Raw genomic sequence first — 16,182 nt, 5'->3', positions numbered from 1 at the left:
CGGTTATGCGGGGGCAGCCGGGTCTGGGCAGTGGCCGCCGACGGCGGGCGGGTGTAGGGCTCATATAAGGAAAATCTGGAGGAGGGGCTTTAATTCTGTGATTTGTTTTTTACAGGGGAAACTCGAGTTTTATGAATTGCCACTTTGTTTTTCGAAGTATTTGAATTTTTGTATTTGGGCACGATGTGTGTGCGCAGACTTCACCATTCAGAGATCCGCCGCACAGCCCGGGCAGGACGCAGACTTCACCATTCAGAGATCCGCCGCACAGCCCGGGCAGGACGCAGTGCACATTGGGACGCTCTGAGGAAATAGTGTATGGAAGTGCACAAGTGTAAACACTTTATTAGATGCGTTTTAACAGATGCTTCGAATGCCTGGTATATCGATTTGATCATCGCTCCATGTATCGATTCCACTGCCGCATTGTCAAGTATTGCAATACCTTCAGTCAGTGGGGATAAGGGAAGTATTCGGAAATGCCAGTATTGTGAGTGCATGCATTTTGAGTCACGAGGACCGCTCCTTGTGCTAACTCTCGTCGGTTGGTCGGGCCCCATTCTTGTATGTGCGGCAAATGACACAGCTAGCCTAAATCCAACGCGTCAATGGCAAATGATTTGCCAACCTATATCCTAACCATACGCCCGTCTTAGGAAGCCTGATCCTTTCAGCAAACGATTGGGAGGAAAGTTGTATGTATGACTTCAATATCATAAATTTCTTTCAAATCATCGTCCTTCGTATGCACATTTTTAACGGCGAGTTATTTACTTCCGTTTATCACACCTTGGTAGAGCTAGTTTCCTGTCTTAAAAACAGACCACCTAATGCAAATATTTAAAAACCGATACGGTTCTCCAGTCGGTGTGAAAGCCACCGCTGCACATGGGAAACAGCGATCAACAACAGCTATGCATCGGTAAATATGTGAAAAATCGTGGCTCCAGTTGCATTTGAAGTGATCGACACCGGGCAACGGGATAACGTAACGCATCAATCCCCTTCTAGGAGCATGAGAGTGTCAGGTACCAGCCACTCGGCGGATGGCTTTCCGATGTCATGCAGCGCACAAACATGTCCCATGGGCCATCGGCCAGAGGCGCACCACGTGTCACCTGCCGGTCATCGCTCTTTCGATGACAAGGTGATTTCTGCAGCAACCGGGCGCGCTCGCAAGCAGTGTTGCGAATGTGACGTGGGCGTGCGGTGTGTGGTTTGTCGCTGGCACATACAGTCGTCCCCCAGTCGTTGCTGTGATCCTTTCATCTGAGGTCAAGTGAGGAATGGAGATGAACGGGAACGGAAGCTTGGCATACATGAAAAGCATCGAATAATGTGTAACAGACAATACCGTCCTGGTACACAACATCACATTTTGCCCTGTTGCTCGTTGCTTTTATGTATCTTTTGGTCAGCATAGTATCTTAGGTAGCGAAAGCTCACAGTTGAAATGAAAGTACAGAGCTGAAAGTTTTTGAGAGTAGGGAAAGGCCCGATGATGTAATACGATCTATTTGCCATTGGAAGCTCTGGTGACTTCCCAATTGGCAGGTTTCTTTAGCGTGATGATATTTAACTCTCACCCCCCCCCCCTCCCTCCTTCTCTAAGCCAATTAACTGGTAGAGTTGGCTGAGAAGCCAAAGTTATCCCAGGATCGCACGATCCCAGCGAATTTATGAGCCAATTTCGCGAGGAGTCCATAAAACAAGTGCTTCTGTTATGTCCCCAATGGGTAGTCACCCGGTTTCATAAATCCCACGTGACTTAGGACAAGGGATATCAGGCAGGTTGAGCTGATTTCTCATAAAGCAGCCACACCCAGAACTAAGCCCGTATGAACATGGGACTGACTAAGAAACCACTTAAGCACGTAATATCGGCATGTTTGTCTTCGCACATATGTATCACTCCGTTTTAAACTGGTGCAGAGTGGCCTTTACTCCGATTTTTGTCACGACGCTTCTCAAAATTTGCTGAGAAATTATGAAGATTTTAAACTACTTGCTCTGGGCCTTCCCGAGATATAACACAAATATCAGGAACATCGAGTATATTTGTTAATTACCGGCGATGATTCATGACCCACAGGCATCTGTATATTCACAGGCACCTGCTGGTGGCTTCCGACAAAACCTGGCACGAGTAAACAAAACGAACACACATGATTGATTAGTTGTTATGAACAATATTCCAGCGTATCCCACGTTCAACATGAAATTCAACACCGAACATCATTCTAAGTTTATATGCAGATATCACGTTGCTGGGTGCCGGTATAAAAATAGTTAAATTCATCACGAACAACCTCGAGGCTGCCTTCTTGGCCAATATGACAGCGGGTAGAAGGTACCACGCAGACATGCATGACATACGACTATAACACTGTAAATATTGGTCCACAGCGCCCCGACTGGCGTCGGTTACGTCTAGTTGGCAAAGCGAGAGAAAGCCACTTAATACGTCATGTCGCCGTGGAATTAGAGGGCAGGACAGCACTGGTGTGGTCCCTGTTGAGAGCTGAAACATTGATGGGTGTTCTGCGGTCGCCGATGCTGCTGTGCTCCAGGTCAGCCCTCCGGCCCAGTCGGCAGCTATCGCTGAGCATATCAGTGGGATGGCTACCGGCTTCGGACCGCAAATGGATTGGGCGGTGGCTTCTGGGCCCAACCCCGTAGCTTCCGGGCCTAACCGTTGAACACGAGGTCCCTGCGACTTCCGGGCCCAGCCGCTGAGCACCGGATCCCAGTGGTTCCCAAGCCCACCGGAGGGACACGGAACCTCTCGGGTCTCCGAGCGCTCCGACGGAATACGGGGTGTGGGCGGTCACTGGCGCGGGGCAGAGCGGAGCGTCTACGTGGTCTCCGGGTCCGGTCGTCCGCTGCTAAGTCGGTGCCAGCGGTCGTGGCGGGTGTCCACGTAGTTCAGAGCGTCGAACCAGTGGCGCAGCAGAGCGCCGCAAGAGTCTATGCTCAGACTCAGGCCGCCTGTCGGTGGACCAGGCAACGGCGTTAGACGCACTCGGGGAGGCCAACTATAACGTACATGGGAGACGGGCGCTCAGACTCAGGCCGCCTGTCGGTGGACCAGGCAACGGCGTTAGACGCACCCGGGGAGGCCAACTATAACGTACATGGGAGACGGGCGCTCAGACTCAGGCCGCCTGTCGGTGGACCAGGCAACGGCGTTAGACGCACTCGGGGAGGCCAACTATAACGTACATGGGAGACGGGCGCTCGGTATGCGGCGCATAACAAGGTTGAATGGCTCCCATGTCCTACGTGCAGTGATCCATTGGGTGATCTCACGGCTTCATTTACAGCAAAGTCAGGGGATTCTCTGATGAAGGCTCTGTTGTAAAAACTTAACAGCTAACGTGTTTTGGTTCGAGAAAGATGAGACATCTGAGATTGGCCCCGACATCAAGGAAAAACAGATAGGTTAGGCTGGTAGTTGTATGAAACAGCTCCATAGCTGTTTTAGCATATAGCATAGCAAAGCTCCAAAGGTTCCAAACGCAATTAGGAGCAGTTTCTTGCAACTCGTGCCCTATTTATTATTATTTTTGCAGCTGCTCGCTCTCCAGTCGTCTTCCGTCTGCAGAGCATCACTTTCAGACTCCTGCTACGTTTCACCTTCAGACTTCAACAAGGGCAAATAGCGTATTTACAGCGCTTTGCACCATGGTGAAGTGTACGCATTAATACGCACGATTGGGGATAAGGAAAAATTCGGATGAAGCCAGATGCTTCCCACTTCATTGTCGGGTCCTGGCAAATCTTCCTATTCTAACATTTTCCTATTCTAGCGAGCAGGAAAAATAGTCTCCGGAAAGATTTTTACCAAGGTGCCCATGTTCACAATTTTCATCGCAACGAAGTTACCTCACATCGACAGGACTAAACGGCTACAAAGCTAGTATGATGATGCTAGGGCTGCAAAATGCCAATTTTATATCTATGCCTCCGTGCCTAGATATTAAGGCTCGATTTGGAGGTGATTTAAACATCACCAACTGTCTGCCAACCTATGGATGTTAAAGTGATGTACATTACCCTACAAGTTTTTACTACTTACTATTACCAGTGGACAAAATATATTTTTCAGAGAAAAATAAAACTGTTATGACTTTGTAGCGCGAGCACGACAACGCGACAACTTTTATTTCTCAGGTGCAATTGCCATTTTCACTTGCCCTGTGTCAATGGTCATCACGTGTTATCCTACGTTCACCGTCGTATTTTGCAGAAACTTGAGATTACAAATCGGAATAGGCTTGCAAAGATGCATATATTTTCTGTTCATCGAGCACATTGATGTATTTGGTATGTAAGTGCCTTGTATGACGACGTCATTTCACAATTTTTTATCCGTTACCGCAATCGACAGTGGGATTTGCTCTTCGACGCCTAGCTTCCAACTTGGGAAAAATTAGATTAAGGCATTTTTCTCTGTTCTCCGCCCCAAAATTTAGAGGAATAAAAACGAGCCTTAACCCCTCTCAAATTACAGGAATAAACGGATTGTTCCTCAAATATGTCCAGCTTTCTTCTCAAAGTTGAGGGGAAGGGGCTAAGCTCCCCCAGCTGAATGGGAAGCTTGATCCCTGTTATATGTGTTTACGTCTCACGTGGTCGCCCCCATGGGGAGTATAAAGAAACGTGAGACAAATCGCATATGCGTTGACACGCATGCACAACAATAACGAGCCTGGCGAAGACAAAGACATACTGGGAAGCGTTTTTGTGGCATTTGTCCACAGACCTCGTCAGCTTACCGAACGCCAGGCGGGATTTGTTACATTTCCCCTGATTGGTTGGTGGTGATGTGTTCCCTTCTCGGGCTGCTTCCATGGCGGAGCGCCGCGTGAACTCTTGGATCGAGCGGCGAACGATCGGAATAGTTTGGATCCTAGGATTTGCTCCGTGATTGAAGTCTTGCATTTTATAACGTAAATACTTGAGAGCTCGGAATATGACCCGGTAGGCATCCTTTCGGACACACTAATTGCACTAATTAGTGCGTGTTTTCTGCTGCATAGAGCGGGTAGGAGATAGTCTCGCGTAGAGATTGCCCTCAGCGCAGAGCATACCGATGAAATCGTTGCTCTTGCTGATATCCTTGTCGTAGACGCGAAGGTCGAGGACGCGGCGGGGCAGATCACAGCGACGACAGGCAAAGTTGAACTCCTCGTTGAACTTGGGGCTGGGGCTCTTCCAGCGGATGCCTGTTTTGTACTTGGCCCCCCTCGGCCGCAGTTGTCTGTGGGTGCCGCCGGGATAGTTAGCGTTCGCTCTGGCATGACTGGCGTACAGAGCGACACGTCCCGTCGGGTGACAAATCGCTCGACAAACACCTCACACACAGCTAATGCTCGACTGGGAGGGGATTTAGACGATCGTGGTCAGTGAGCAGACATGGAAGGTCATGGTCATGCGTTCAGCTATCGCGGGGAGCACTTCGTGGGAACGTTCAGCAGCGACGACGCGGTACTTCTTTAGAGTCCGGGAAATGCAGCCGGTTACGTGTGCGCAAAGTCGCTCAACACAAGTTGTCGGAAATGATGAATAATTTTTCCCAAGCCTGCTGGAGAAACGAAACTGAAGATATTGTAAAGCGCTCGTGCAAAGCCATTAAACATCAGCGCGTGATAATGGCCTTGTCGGGAAACTAGCGCCTTCGTTGGAGAACATTGAAGGCCTCACGTGGAACTGTAAGCGATCATTTCATTCGCTTTAGCCGGTCAGTGGCCAGCGCTACTTAAAGCACGCAGGGAGCAGTAGGAACTATCCGACTATTTTTCATGAGTTTCTCCGGTGTGAATGCGCAGATCTGTACATTTTCTTGTCTACCCACAAATTTAACCCTAGCGCGACGTTTAAAGCAAGGAAGAAGAAAATCGACTAGAAAATTGTGATATTACAGGTAGACAGAACCAACAACGTAGCCACCGTCTGAGCGTGAGAATGGCTGCTGATGCACTTCCGGTATATCTGTAGCAATTAAATATTCCTGACAGCCATGACTGTTTGTATGCACATTGCCATATGTTATAATGCAAAGGTCATGTTGGGTCAGCGAAGTCAATTCAGGTCAAGTTCATGATAAGCAATGGGGCCAAACTAGGTCGGCATCACAGCAGTCTGCAGTCATGCAGTCTGAAGGTGCAAACAGCAGTGAGGTGAGCACCCTTGTATGCCCTGAGAAAGTGCCAGCTTGTTTGCCAGCATCATCAGCTATTGCACTGACACCGCGCATGCTGCGCAAGTGGCCATAGTGTTTCCCGCAGTGTCTGATGATAAAGCCTTACTAGTCAAGACGTACATTGCCGATGTTTCTCAAGGGTGTGCCGGTAGTGTAGTGTTTGAAGTGTCTGCGTTAACTACTACACTACCAGCACCATGGTGGTTATCGCGTCTGCGCTAACCACTGCGCGCCTGAGAAGGCAGAGGCACGGGTTCTATTCCCAGCGGTGCCCGCCCCTCCTTCCAGGGTGAAAGGCAGGCGACGCCACATAGCCTCAGCAGCTAATGCGTCGTAAAGCCTCAATGGGACATTGACGTTTCTCAAGCAATCTGTTTTAGCTTTACATGAATTAAGAAGTATATCAAAGCCGAGAACATCGTCTAAAAAAGCCATCTGAGCTTATAACGATTCTGCATTACGAGTATCAGGTCAGCCCTCATGACAACAACTTTTGAATGTGCACAAATTGGTTAGCAATGGTCAGTACATACTTGCAAAACTTGTGAGCACTCTTGCGGTTCTGTCCTCGGAAAATGCACTCCTTGACATCCGTCATAGATTGGGGTACACGGTACATTTTCATTGCATCGTATTCGCAGCGATTCACGAAGATGACAGTCCAAGCCATGCAAAAACATGCAAAAATTGACATGTCTGACATCATTTGACATCTTAATATATTGTTCTAGGGTCATGCCTTTTCACACAACGTAGTTCCATGTAGCTTCCACATACGATCGGAGTTTCGTTACTCTATCTCTTACGGTTCTCGAGATGGTAGGAGAGGGTGAGATCCGCCACCCGCCCCCCCCCCCCCCCCCCCCCCCTCTCCTCCACTGTGCGCAATTTTCAGAGGCTCTCCACTACGCGGCTTGAGCAAAGTGGCACATCTAATATTTCCCCCGCCCCGCCCCCCGGATCCCATGATCTTTCATGAAGCTCCCAATGACATAAAGCGACTGGCGTCTTGCGGGCAGCACGCCTCATGTACTTGTCAACTCCGAAAGTTATTGATCCCAATCCCAGCTGCAGCTTTCGAACGGGCTGGCCACTGACCCGTCCAGGGCATCAAAACTTACCGCAACTCGGGGTCACGCCTTGAAGCAACTCACACTTTGACGAAGGGGTCTGGGATGCCGTTGCCGTCGAGGGCGGGCAGCTCTGCGCACCGCACCACGCCCACCACCAGAGTTTGCCGTGACGTCACGTATTTCAGTGACAACAATATCCGGCCCTGGGGCAGCTCGGCGCAGTCGTCATATGCGCCCTAAAAAATGCAAGTGTTTTCAGCGGCTGGTGAAGCGACCTGACCGGCTTCAGCCACCGATATATGGCTCGGGTGCAATCCGCGCACGGCATGCTTTGCATCGCAATTGACCGCGTGGTATATGCAATCAAGCGGGGCGGAATGATGTATGGCGTCGGCAGGAAAGCGTAACTCAGGCTGCGCCCAGAACTTCAGCTGCTTGTAAATGCATACAAATGGCAATTTTTCGCGGCGCCTGACAGGAGGACGGCGCGGAATGTCTTGTGTTCATGGTCACTAGCTAGCTATTGCAATGGAACGAACACATAGTTCGAGCGAATGCTGTACTTTACAATGTTGCTTTCCGTCCGTAATACCTGAAGGACAAAGCACCTGGTCCGCTAAAGTGACGATATTCTTTAGCGCGCAGATGTCTGGATTTCCATGAACAGGAAGTCATATTTTAGAAATCTAGCTCTACCCAGGCATAACAGGGATAGCAGGCATGGCAGGCATATTCAGGCATAATAGCAGCATGGGTTTCACTGTGGGCTGCTCACTGGTGTTAATCTTCAGCGAACACCAAAAATACAGTGAAGGGGCGTTGTGGAATCACGGTTGGCTACATGTCTGGCAGACTTTAAACGGTTTGAGGGCAAAACAAATCCATGTCGTCCAGCCAGAATGTTGCAGAGCAAATTTTCCACGAGCTCAAAGCTTTGAAGTCTCCCAAATCTGACCTGACGCAGCCTTGCGCTGCGTCAGGACCTGCATTTCACAGCTGAGTGCCCGAGTAGCAAACGGAAATGAGGGGCCCATCGACCCCGAACCTGTACCTCACAGACGGGCGTCAGCGTCTTGCAGAACTGCAGCAGCCGATGAGGCGTCACTTCGGATAGCCGAAGCTGCGTCTCTCCCAGCACGTCGTGACCGTACGGATCCTCGTCTGCAGGCAACCGCGCACCTGTTACTGCTGGTCTCTTCGCAGTCAGTCACGCACCACTTGAGTCGCTATTGTGTGAACGACAGCAACACCTCTGAAACGTTCATAGAATCAGGTGACTTGCTTCACCGAGGCTTGGACTAACTTTGGTGAAGCCAGCATGTTGGCTGCCATAACTTACTACTGACGTACTTGCTTAGAAAATGACATTTTTCTGACTGAGCGTGTCCGAGTATTTCTGCAGACGTGGCGTTGAGCACCGCGGGACATTTAAACTAGCAGAAAACTAAGCCCAAAATAAGGAAAAGGTATTCCTTTGTCATCATCTGTACGGGCGTGGCCGGTTAGCCTGCTGCTTGAATCCAGTGGTGCTATGTATGCATGTGGTGGCTACATGTCGTTATACCGTGTCTTTGCAAGGTTTCAGCTTTCCCGCATCATCTGAACATGTTTTCCGCAAACGCGAACTCGAAATGCTCATTGTGTACATTGTACACCAGTCACCAGTTGCAACTTTTTTGGGATCTGGCAGCTTCGCACGGAAAAGACGTGGAAAAGACTGCAGAGGTTAATAATAAGATGCAGTGTCAACATTTCGACGACGTCCATCATGCGCTATGAGGGTTGATCAGCAAAGTATAGCGCTGTGACGTCCCCCCAAAAAAAAAATCCCTTAGAGCTTAGTGCTCTTCATCATGTCTATCTACATCTCCGCCCGTGGGAGGCTTTCTGCCGTCTCCGTCCTGGCAGAGTTGTTGTGCTGGTCACACGCCGTGGGCGGACGGAGGCCTGGGAAGCGTCCCGCTGTACCAACACGCCAGGCGGGCAAATCCATCACTTGACAGTGGAGATCCCCTTCGGGTCCCGAACCTTTGGTTAAACGATGAATAGGATGCTGGAATAAAGTTTGCTTAGAAATACAGGGCGAAGCATGTTTGGACCATTAATATGCGTCGACTGATGGATCACCGCGGTCCGGTTTAGACCCTGTCATTTTTCGGTGTGAAAAGAGTGCTGCTGCATAGGGCTGTCCATGAAGATGGACCCTGAACCGAGAAGCATAGCCCCATTCAGAATGATTGAGTTTATATTTTCACCACATGGTGTGCGGATACCGCAGCAAGTGTGAAAATACAAGGAATATTAGCCAAGAGCATAGCCCATTGCTTCCGTTTCAGGTTCATGTGTAAGACATACACTATAAGCCTGTCGATACATTGGCCTCCGTGTGGGGTTAGACCACAAGTGATGCATGTTTTATTCCCGAACACACAACACGCATTTTGTATTGGCACGCTGGTTCCGGTCCATTCAGATCCAGGCCCATCAATGGCGGCGGATGATGCCTGCTGCGACCATGAAGGCCACGGGCTGCCCCGAGCAGCTCGTCCTATGGACGGGTCAATGAATAGACCAGCCTTACCGAGCACTGAAAGGCGCAGGGAGCTGTTCACCACCACGTCGGCCGACACGTTAAAGTAGGTGAGAGTCTCGTCGAACTCAGCGTCACCCGAGCCGGACACCACCTTCGTCCGCAGTTTGTTGGTCTGAAGGGTCGGCAGAGCGAACTCAGCGCGGTCGCGCAGGCGTTGCGTGCATGGTACGTGGATACCCGCGCGAGAGCTGACAATTGTAAACCCTGAAGTGAAGTGAAGTGAAGGTTTATCATTTGAAGACATTGAAGCAATGATCAGTCATGATGAAATAAGCTTACTTGTAGCTATTGGTGTACTTTTAAGTAGAAAAGGCTGCTCTAGACAACACACTATCACTGTTAAGCAAGTGTGCTTCTCAACACCTCATTTTTTTATTACGTCATCGTGCCTTGCACAACACTGATTGAGAGACAACTCGCGGGAATTAAACCTGGAAATCGTGCTCACTAACGCCAGATAAAAATAAGTCGGCATCTTGGCAGCTTATTTGTATTGGCCTTGATTACCGCATGGACAACTGAATAACAGGATTTAAATGATGTTCTTATAGTGGCATTAATGCCTTAGTGATCTTAAAATAGTCTCCTCGAAATAATCTGCACATATTCGCAGGCGTGCAGCTCAGAAATTAAAACGGTTTAAGCCTCAAGAAGGGCAGGGCTGTGAACTGTACCGAACGGTCTTAAAGATGGCTATTTCAGTTTTTTAAATGACCCAATTTCGACGAAACCGTCACTCACCGCGACTGCATATGTTTGCATCGCGCCATCAACATGCCTTATGGGCACGGGCTATCAGTGGGCTATGATGGGCTGTCAGTACCCTGATCAGGCGCCGATCTGAACTATCTCAGCGGCACACCAGAGCCACCGATGGCGAAAGTGTACCGCAGACCACCGCTGCAAAACACCCTCGCTTAGCGTGCGTGAAAAGGGCATTCCCCTATCGAGCCGTGGCGGTGTGGAATCGCCTCCCTGCTGCCACGCCCCAGTGTAAAAGCTTAAATGAGCTCAAGGGCAAAGCAATGTCTTTCATCAGGGAACTTACCTAAGTTGACCAACTGGGCATGACGTGCAGGTGCTCATTGTATCATTAGTCGTTCATGTTTTATAACATCGCATGTGTATCGCTGGCGTTGCGTCCCATTTGCATGTGTTGCGTGTCTTGTGTTTATCTATGTGACATGTACTGACGCGGCGTTAGAATAGCCACTCGCTAGATTTCACCAAGATTCGCAATAAAAATAATACTAAGAACAAACTCATACAAAGGTGGAACTCTACCTTCAAACGCAAAAATAATTTCGGGAACATTTCCACTTCATCCGTGCTACTAATCACCGATGCTGGTGGACATTCAAGCTGTCCAGCTGCAACGTGAGTAACTCCTACTAAACCGGTCGACGTCCCCCACTGTATTGGCTCACAGTCTTAGGGACCAGCCAAAGAGAGTTTTTATCTAAGGCAACGTCAATCCCCAGAAGAGACACCGGCCATTTACTTCGACGAAGTTAAGGAACTATGACTGCGACACGTTTCACTCCTGTTCACATGAAAACATGTAGCCCACTTGTTTACTTCTCTGACACTCGCCACCACATGTGACGAGTGGTGTGATGTTTCTGTTGCAAGAACTGTCAATGATTCGGAATAAACATGGCGGGTACTTTCCTCGTAGGTTTCCATACATTTCACTGGACTTTAAAAGCTCTTCACAATTACTTGACGTGGACAATCGATTCACGAGCATTTTACAGTCGCCAGTTGTGCCACAAGGAAGTATGTATCTTCTTCTCTCAGTTGTTATGCTTCATAGGATAGTTTCCCATTCGGCTGGAGGAGAGAGGGGAAAGGGCTTTAGCCCCCAAATAGGATTCTGGTCCCCCTACTTTAAGAAGAAACTGAACCAAACCTGGGGAGCAATGCATTTGCTGGAATATTTCACAGGAAGCTTTCGTCATTTTCGCTGTTTATCCCGCCCCCCCCCCCCCCGTTCCCTATCCCGTTTGGCTGAGTTGGTCAAGGGGGGGCCCTTGACCAACTCAGCCAAACTCAAACTTGAACAGGCGCGTCAAGCCACGACCAGATTTGGAACGGAGCCGCACTTTGGGATCTTAAACTACCTTTAAGTTTAAAGCGTCAGCTGAACGTAATTGAGGACATAAAACTTCAAGTGAGGATTAAGAAACGATTTTCGCACTTTCGAGGGACATTAGAATTGTTCTGCAGTGGTGCTAATCACAAAAGGCTTTAGCACAAATTCGGTGGCTAGTTCATCTTCGAGCTTCACTAACTCTACAATAATGCTTGCATTGAAGACATAAAACACGGCACGTGACACCGAAAATCTGGTTAAAAAGAACGCGACGCACATTGCCACGCGCTCCTGTGTGGAGGACCGACTCCACTATCGGTCCGAGCCATGACATAACCGGGATTCGAACTCAAGCCTCCACGTGGAAGTGTTATGCGTCAACCACTTGGCCATGACGTTCCCTTTAATGATTGTCGTCTTTTTGACAAAATGCACGCATCTGAAGCCGGAAAATGCACGTGACTGTCGGGCTGGAAAGAAACAAACGCATGTACTATGCACCCTGTGGAAACATATTTGATGCGAATGTACAGAGATGTGAAGGCATACATTTGGACGGCGAGAATGCATTTAAATGAGTTGATGATTGCGTTCGAATACATTGCGATGCGAAATGCTTTCGATTTGCAACCCTTTAAAGCATGCAGGTTGAATACAAGCTTGAGGCAACGGTTATCCTTCTTGGGTGAGCGCTATGCATTCCAATCATATGAACTCCGTAACCTTGCTCAGCGCAATGCATCTGAGGCGATGCTATGAGGCAATTTAAACTCCGGTCTTCTTGGGAGAGTTCGCGATGAAGTGAGCAAACTTGCAAGCTGAGGGAGCTTTCGAGCCCTTTACATCATCACCAAAGGCGCTAAACACTACCCTGAAATACGGGATGTGTTGTAACACGGACACGCGGGACGCGTGTCACACGTGAGGCACGTGTGACAAAAAGCGGCACGACCACGCTAGCATCCCGTCTACACCTTATGAAACTAAAACGTAGGCGAACGTTTACTTCGAGATCTCGACATGGGTGGAGGTCGTGCAGGAATATGTGTAATTTCGACCGACCAACGCATCTTGATACATCAGAGTATGTTGCATTAAGTCTGGCGTTTCAATGTTCCAGACATAGTGCAGGCATCTCAAATACCGCTAAAAGGTACAGCTTGCCAGACTTTAGTATACCTTCAGCAAACCCGGGACGATGTGGAGCTTGACGTAGCTGTTGATAGTCTCGGCGCCGACTGAGGAGCGCAAACCCTGCCGACCAGACGGGAAAACAGCGCTATTGTCTCAGTACAATCGTCGTGAGGGAACAGACATATATGCCTCTTGGCGACCCTACGCTAAAAAACAAACTACTTGCCCAGATGTACAGTATAAGACATAGCTCGTTAGGACCTTTAAATATTATTGTTAAGCGTTATTGTAGGATAGGTTACGCATTACGCAAGGGGCCGTTAGGATCCATCACATAGCATTGTTGCGCATCCCAGGCTACATTCATGTCACAACCGAAGCTGAAATGCAACTGAATGCTGAAATGGATTTCAAGCTCCGCTAGGTCTGACACTAATGATATGAGAAATAGGTACCACGCTCCGTCCCAGTCAATGCAAAATAATGCACCATAAATGCAGATAATGCACGATAATGCACCATACAAACAAATGCAAATAATGCATCATAACGCCGAATGCCTCTGAGGTAGGCGAGCTCCGCAACCCGCATTCAGGACAGCTGAGTAGCCAGGTCAGACTGGGCAGGTCGGACTGGGCAGGTCAGACTGGGCAGGTCAGGCTGGGCAGGCGATGTTAGAAAGTGGCATGCCACATATCCCGAGGGCGAGATTCACCTTGACCTTGTGTACGCAGCAGTGTATCGACTCGGCAGTGGAGTCGATGACCAGGGAGAACTCCACTGTTCTCAGAGGAACTGCGATAAAGACATCGCTTATCAACAGTCGGATTTGCCGTCGAAGTGTTGCTACCAACCGGCATGCATCGATGCGTTTGCATTGAAGGGTGAGGTCAAACATCGCACCACTTATTTATATTTTTGTTCTGTCTTTAGTGAGCGTTGCGCCCACCACGCTGCTGGAAATGCCTGCCTGGAACACAGTCAATGCCCAGCCGTCTCCTCCGGGGGCCTCACTGGGGCGGAACGGAACGTATGAACGGCGCACCGAACCGAGGTAGGTGTTACTTACCAGGCGTTATTATTAAGCAATACGGGCAGTAGACCAAGCAGCAGACCGAATGGGACAGCAGAGCGCGTGTAACGATTACGCTGTAGCCTGATGACGGTGAGACCAACATACAGCATTGCATTTCGAACAACACAAGGTTGGAGGCAGGTTGAAAAATGACGTCAACGGTTAATGAGCAATCATTCTGGCTGCTGGTATCATGGAAGACACTCAGTGCATCATTAATGCAAATAATAGGATGCCGGTGCCGGTAAAGGGTCACACAGTCATCGTTAAGGGCGACCCGGAGAAACCCTTGACCATCTTTGGGCTTAACTACCAATTATTCTCAACTGGGCACTAGCATTCATTTCCTTCGGACGGCAAGCAACCTCTATAACAATACCAAATGGCCGTTGCGAAGACAATAGTCGTCATGGCAACAGTGCACCTCCAGACACGGCAAGTCTCTCCCTGTGAACATCCAATGGCTGCCATCGTAATGATGGGCAGGCAAAACCAACATGTTGGATTGGAGGATGGCACACCAATGGCTTTGCGGACGTGTTCGCTTTCAGACGATTCTGCGCTTTCTTTCCCATGAGACGTAAATGGGCCTATAGAGCAGCAGCAGTGCAAAGCGACTGCGCACAATCCGCTCTGTTTCAAACGCGTGGAGCTACGTACAATTCTTACCTTGGCCGTGGGTGGCAGCGGAAGAGCGGCGACCGAGGCGGGAGTCGTCCACCCACGCGCACCGCTCCTGAACCACTGGTGTACTGGCCGAGAGAATGTGAGTTAGGGCAGTGGCAGGACGTCAGCAAACGCACAGAGCAGGTCATCACGACCGGCAGTCTCTCCCTCTCTCTCTCTCTCTCTCTCTCTCTCTCTCTTCTCCTCTCTCTCTCTCTCTCTCTCTTCTCTCTCTCTCTCCTCTTCTCTCTCTCTTCCTCTCTCTCTCTCTCTCTCTATATCTTTTTCTCTCTGTCTTTCTCTCTCTCGCCGTCGCCTTCCCTATCTCTATTCATGTCAATCCTTGCTCAGCGAGGAGGTGTGGTAATATCCGATATTTTCCCGTGTTGGCATTAATTTTTTTGACGGCAACGGAAAATCCGACAAGTTGTGAAAACTGGCGAGAAGTTGAGTCGATAGATCATTTGTATACCACTGATGGCGATCCAATAATTAAAAATCATATATTATGCTGCTAGAGGGCACATTATTACAACTGTCATTCCACCATAAATGGCTAAAGGAAAGCACTTACGTTCCGCATTTCGACGGAAATGCTGTTATCTTGTTTTTTATGACCTGCACTCGGCAGTTTAATTCCCTGACAAGTCGAAACAGCGATCAAGGAGTTATAAAATCACCACGTGTTAGTGGTATTACGACAAAAGATCGTATTCAATGTGCCGAAAGGGTTAGTCAAACGGACGTTATTAAGTAAGCATTGCTGTATGACCAAACCTGACCTTTCAAAGTGTGCTCATAGCATGAGAAAATACTCGTAGTCATGATCACAGCTCGAAACGTGGAGCTTTATCAATAAAGCCGCATTGATCATTCGTGATTGCTCCATAACGTCGCTTGACCAGTTTCTCCTGGTATATGAAGGCTAATCATTGTCAGAAAAAGAACTCCCAACTAATGATTCTGAGCTACGGCTCAAGGCCTGGCTTGCCTACATCGACACACACTTCAGGCACTTTTGATGGGGTGCAGGCACGCATGTCTTCGAGACATGTAATATAATTAAAAGTAACCTATACAGTACAAAGGCAAAGGCAAAAAGGTTGAATCCTCAATGACACTCTGCGCCTTTGTGACAATTTCAGTTTGTCTGCCAAGCATGTTTAATCCCGTCCTACAAGGGGATCTCAGATGGCCTCTAAGGTATCTGGAAGCCTTTTGAACGGTGTTGAACATGAATTGAAATCCGGTCCGGCTGCGCTTACTTCATATGTACCCATAGGGCACACCACAGCATGAATACGCATCCGCCAGTAGGCGTAGGTGCTAGGGCGGTCGGCC

At 49.0% G+C, this 16,182-nt stretch overlaps 1 protein-coding gene across 1 annotated transcript in view; it reads right to left on the bottom strand.

Moving 5' to 3' along the window:
- Positions 1-2,056: 2,056 nt before the first annotated feature.
- Positions 2,057-16,182, bottom strand: part of LOC119098065 (double C2-like domain-containing protein beta) — a 21,367-nt gene continuing 7,241 nt past the window's right edge. The window contains exons 6-13 of the mRNA XM_037220992.1: positions 14,845-14,927; positions 13,816-13,895; positions 13,146-13,220; positions 9,860-9,983; positions 8,330-8,439; positions 7,360-7,514; positions 5,094-5,263; positions 2,057-2,988 (exon numbers count right to left, since the gene is read on the bottom strand). Coding sequence (XP_037076887.1) covers positions 2,855-2,988; positions 5,094-5,263; positions 7,360-7,514; positions 8,330-8,439; positions 9,860-9,983; positions 13,146-13,220; positions 13,816-13,895; positions 14,845-14,927 — 931 coding nt within the window. The 3' untranslated portion in view covers positions 2,057-2,854. The remainder of the gene's footprint in view (positions 2,989-5,093; positions 5,264-7,359; positions 7,515-8,329; positions 8,440-9,859; positions 9,984-13,145; positions 13,221-13,815; positions 13,896-14,844; positions 14,928-16,182) is intronic.

Source organism: Pollicipes pollicipes, unplaced genomic scaffold, assembly GCF_011947565.3.
Source record: "Pollicipes pollicipes isolate AB1234 unplaced genomic scaffold, Ppol_2.1 Scaffold_4740;HRSCAF=5597_pilon_pilon_pilon, whole genome shotgun sequence".
Classification (NCBI taxonomy): Eukaryota; Metazoa; Arthropoda; class Thecostraca; order Pollicipedomorpha; family Pollicipedidae; genus Pollicipes; species Pollicipes pollicipes.
Note: the sequence above shows the minus strand (reverse complement) of the source record. Positions and strands in the feature narration are given on the sequence as shown.